Here is a 5,450-nt window from a genome sequence, read left to right on the forward strand (position 1 = left end):
CTTTCATTGGAAATGGAAATGTAAAATTTTAAGTAATAATTGTTAATTTTTATATGTTTAATTAATACGTATTTTTAATTAAAATACATGTTTACATTTATTAATTAGTAAATTTAAATTAACTATGTCACCTATACATTTTTACACTAAATTATCATGTTTTTTCATAATGTGATTTGGAAATTAATACTAATTTTTGAAACAAATTAATATAAATTTTAGCCCATAACTACCTTACTAAGTCGGCTATAATACCATTGGTATTATTTAATCTTCTAAATAAATATACTTAGATTTTTTTAACATTTTATCTCTCCCTGTCTTGTGCTATTTCAAGTCATTTAAAGTTTCATAATTTGATAATCAAACCTTAAATGTATATTTACACAAATTATTAGAAATAATTGTTTATTTTAGTCCCACACTGTTGAAGCGTAACTTAGACAGATGACACTATTCCCATAATCATCACCCCAATCCCACGTACATCTCGTAATTTGTTAAACATAATTGTTTTATTTATTACAACCGGCGCGTAATTGTTGAGAAATTAGAGAATGTCACAACATCATTATAACATCCCTTTAGAACGCGTTGTATTCCCTCACTGGCTCAACGTGCAATCCTCGTTCAGACCGCGTATCGAGAGCGTTCGTACCAAAGCTGCGGATCCAAGCACTTTTTATTTGCGCAATTACATATTGACTAATCGTAGGCACAATCCCCGAATTAAAGCCTTAAAATAAACAAGCCGAAATAATGCTGTTTGTGTATTGAATGGCATTTAAAAACAACTTCAAAGTTAAGACGAATAAAAAATTCGTATTAGCGTTTATATCCTTGAAACTTTGTAAAAACCTAACTAATAAATAGTTATGCATATTTTGTACATAAGTATATCTTTTTAAAAATTAAATATTATAAATAAAATAATAACGATAATTTTTATTTAACCCATCACATTTATTGGTTACTAAAAGTACTGTTTATTCACAATGATCACATGAAAATACCAGCAATGAAAGGAAAATATACATATGCGCTTTCATTGAACATTTACTCCCCGGTATATGCATCCAGGACCTCGATATACGCATCAAATAAACCAATTGCGTGGCTGGTGGATAACGTAACCCTAAAATAGGTACAAAACCTATTATAGCCTTCCCACACGTCATGTCCGGTAAATATTGGGTGTGATTACATCAAGGGTAAAAAACGTGTATTAATCGTTTTCCGATAGATAAAATCTACCAAACTAACTATTTTTCTATACAATAATTTCTTGCTAACTACGTTTTTAGTTATCTACACACTAGTTTTGATACTCGGAGAAATACTTTAAAGTAATTTCACATAGGAAGTATATCGACTAATTTTCTGTCAAGTGGCAGTAAATGACACTACTTATTTCAGTTACATACTTATTATATTTTTATAAATAGCCTTTAAATATAAAACTCTTGTATTAAAGTATTAACCTGTGTACACGAGTACTGTAATTTAAGTAATACTTCATCAATTCTAAATAATATTAAACATTCCACGAAAATGGTGTAGGTACAAAAATATGATTATTATTATTATAAACAGTCAATTGCGCAATTCTGGACGCTTGAATAATAGATGTGGCACTACAACGCTTTGTCTTGGCCATAGATTTTTACTGTACGAGCGAGTTTTAATTGCGCATGAAAACAGAAAAGCCCATTAATGCACAGCCAGGTTTTGAACCTACGAACACTTACACACTAATTATTTGAAATTTCATTACGTGTGAAATTCAACCCGATTGACATAGATTATTTCTTAAGTAGGTAAGTGAGTGTGTTATGTTTTGACATATAATTGGCCATTCGTTTCAAATTACTGAACATAAAGACCAAAGAGCCGACTAATTTAATTAGTACTAAGTGACATACTGCGTTCGTTTTGGTTGGGAATCAACAATTGCTTGTGACAGCTTTGCAAACATTAGAAATCGGAGTAGTTGTTTAATAATTTACATAGGCCATAAATTTGACAGATTATATTTTGATTGGAAAAATTAACCCTTGAATATTAAAGGAATTTTTGCAATTGAAACTCACTCATTAAACTATAAGCCATAAGACTACTAGTATAGTATTAGTAGTAACATTACATTAATAATATTGAAAGGACTTCAATCATATCTTCTAATGTCCTACATACATACGCATGATGCATGTCAAGAGAAGTTTTTATCTTTTAAAAAAATTTTTCAATAATTCAATTTTTTTTTATAAAAAAATACAAAAATATATATTTTTCTATTCCTAATTTGTCTATGCTATTTAATATTAGTTATATTTATAATTAGTTTAGTTTTCTCCACAACTGAGCGTTTTCAAGAAAGTTTCATTCGTGTACCACCACAATGTAGAACCAACTTAGGATCTTTCAAGAAATGGGCGAACCAGCTGTTTATAGGCTAGCAACGCACTTGCGAACCTTCTGGCTATGCGGTATCATGTAAAATAAGATGAGCCTCCTGTCAGTTTCGCCTAACTATAAAAAGAAGTTATAATGACGCATCTGTATATGTGTAGGAATTCACTTCCTCATTAATAAAATGTAATTCGTCTCACATTTCGTGATAAAAAAATATGATATAAGAAATGGACCGATCTTAAGGAATACACAGAAGAATATTAATATTACTAAGAGATTTGTTTATAACACGTTCGTTACATTAATTTTTTTCACTTCTATATTATGTTAACAACTTTATGAATATTTATTCCTAAGTATACAAATTAAATTAGTAGGTTATTTAAATGAAAAGCTAATCAATTTTCTAAATACACCATCAGCGTGTGAAAGGTAAAATACTGAGGTGTACTAATTGACTTTAAATCAATGAATTATACAAGCGATAATATCTCGGAATAATCAATATAAGAAACCATCTCAAATCTAATTAATATTATGTAGTAAATTTACTTGGAAAAATTATTTTCGATAACTTGCTTTGATAAAAGGTTCTTAGACTATTTTGTCGGCAAGAGATTACAAATCTCTTAAGTCTTTGACATTTATTATCGGGAAATATTTAATTTTATCCCGTATTAAGATATATAAGCGTCGATAAAGTTCTTAAACGATTGATTTATTTAAATACTACCGAAATTGGTTAGATTGTTTTGAGATATGTTCGGGTTTTTTGAAAAAAAAAAAACGACCCAGTGTAACTTTATGTCTGTCAAATATATGAATGCGCTTGCAATTTCTTCATATGATTATACTCATATTGTGTTAGCATTAAATTTCATTAGTTATGTTAGTTTAAACTGTACGCGATGGAAGTTTTTAAATATGCATTGCAATCATAAATAATATTTTATAGTACTGTTTAATGGTCATCAATAAAAAAGTGGGCACGCGTTAGCCTTTCCCTGCCCGCGCCGGCCAGTCCCCTATACACCTCGCCAGGTACGAACCCGTACAAAGGGAAGGGATGATGGAAAATAATAGGGGAAGAGAATTTTAATATTTATTTTTTGCAGCCGGCGCAGGTGATATAACGTGTGCGCGTGCGCCGCCGTCTCACTTGTGCGCGAAGCTCCGTTGCCGCCGCTCGCTACGAAAGCTCCCACAAAGCCTCCCCTTAATCGCGATCGCCAGTGCTTTTTTGAACGTCGCGCGGATCGGTTGTCTATCCGCAGTGACCCGCGTAAACACGTAATATGTTGCAAGAAATACAACTCGTCCAAGGTCAAACAAACTACGTCGTAGTCTCGTCTGGTTACCCATCAGCGACAGTCACAAAGACCGCTATGGAGAAGAGGGTCGTACCTATCGCTCCGGCTCCAGAAAAAAACTACGTCACACATGACACGCCTCCAAACTTGCAGTACAGGAAGAAAGTACATTTTAGAACAAACCCTTACACTGGTCCTCAGGCTGCATCCATCGCGAGACGAAATGCAAGGGAACGAAATCGTGTGAAGCAAGTAAACGATGGTTTTAATGCCCTTCGCCGTCACCTGCCGGCTTCCGTTGTGGCCGCATTATCAGGTGGTGCCCGGCGCGGATCAGGGAAGAAGCTAAGCAAAGTGGACACTTTAAGAATGGTGGTTGAATATATCAGATATCTTCAGCAGTTGTTAGATGAAAGTGATGCGGCTCTAGGAATAACTCGGGATCAGGAGAATAGAGAGAATATACCAAATGCCCAAGTAATGACATCTATGGACATGGATGACAGTTTTTTTTATGGTAGTGGTTCACCCTGTTCTGAGAAACCTGATTCACCTGCACCCTCGGAGTGTTCTTCGGGAGTTTCATCAGCGTATTCTCCGGTGGATACGAATCGATATGAGGTGTCAACGCAGCAACCCCTGGGTCCTATGGATGAAGATGAGCTTCTCGATGTAATTTCCTGGTGGCAGCAGAAATAGCAATATCATAGGTAAATATTCTGATATAATAAACTTCGATTATTAATCATAACCTAATTAATAAAAATATTTGTGTAACAATAACTTTAATTGTTTAAAAAAATTGCAATTTTCCAATATAAATTATTATTAATTAAAATGCTTTGTACTAATAAAAAATTGTGTTTGTTCACAGGTAATCAAGTTCAAACAGGACGTATCCCTCCGACTCACTAATGTCAATAGTGCAGACGAAAAGACTCTTAATATATCTAGTCAAATAACAGTGCCTTTATAGTGTAAGATGTGTAACAGGTGTTTGTGAACAATTGTTTGTTACCGAACTGACGAGATCGAGGCTAAGCGCATTGTAAATATTAGCTGTAAGAATTAAATTATTTATTATATTTCTGGTGTTTGAATTATCCATATTGTATCAACCTGTCCAGTTCGCAGAACGTTCGCACGGTTCAAACTGTAACTTTAAACAATTATTGGAATCAGTCTTTTTGAGTTTTTAGTTACAAATATACATATATATATACTTTAAAGTAATTTAATTTGTAATATTATTCAATTATAAGAAATTTTTTTTTTAAATATTACCCATCATTTTTTTCAATTTTAGCAACATATATTAATAAACGGTGATATTTTTCCTTTAATGTAATTAGTTTTCCAAACAATATGTAATTTATTGATTTCATTATTACCTAGATTTAGTTAAATAATTACAAAGTTTGCCTATTTTGAAATAAAATCCAGAAATCAAATATTTAAGAAGCCTCATTCATTCAGGGTACTTCTTAGTCTTGGCTCAATAAACTCTCTATTTATAAGTACGACTATGAAATAATAAAGCACAATATGCACGAGTACTCGTACTGATACAGTGATAATGAACTGCAAACCTGACCAGTGGACGGCAAAATATATAAACACAAAAAAGTATAAGCAAGTATACAAGAAATTTATAAATTAATTAAAAATTATAATTACTCTTTTATGTTTAATAATAAAAGTTTTTAGTAAAAATACATAATACTGCGG

General features: G+C 32.2%; 1 protein-coding gene across 1 annotated transcript; it reads left to right on the forward strand.

The window, feature by feature from the left end:
• The first annotated feature begins 3,572 nt into the window (after positions 1-3,572).
• LOC110993639 (achaete-scute complex protein T3) lies at positions 3,573-4,807 on the forward strand. The gene is made up of 2 exons (XM_022259975.2): positions 3,573-4,432; positions 4,597-4,807. The coding sequence occupies exon 1, from the start codon at positions 3,708-3,710 to the stop codon at positions 4,419-4,421; it is 714 nt and encodes a 237-aa protein (XP_022115667.2). The 5' UTR covers positions 3,573-3,707; the 3' UTR covers positions 4,422-4,432; positions 4,597-4,807.
• The last annotated feature ends 643 nt before the right edge of the window (positions 4,808-5,450 follow it).

The sequence above is a fragment of the Pieris rapae genome, chromosome 17 (genome assembly GCF_905147795.1).
Source record: "Pieris rapae chromosome 17, ilPieRapa1.1, whole genome shotgun sequence".
NCBI lineage: Eukaryota > Metazoa > Arthropoda > Insecta > Lepidoptera > Pieridae > Pieris > Pieris rapae.

Bases quoted from the DNA above. Each gene is read 5' to 3' on its own strand.
- LOC110993639 (XM_022259975.2), top strand. From the start codon at position 3,708: ATGTTGCAAGAAATACAACTCGTCCAAGGTCAAACAAACTACGTCGTA.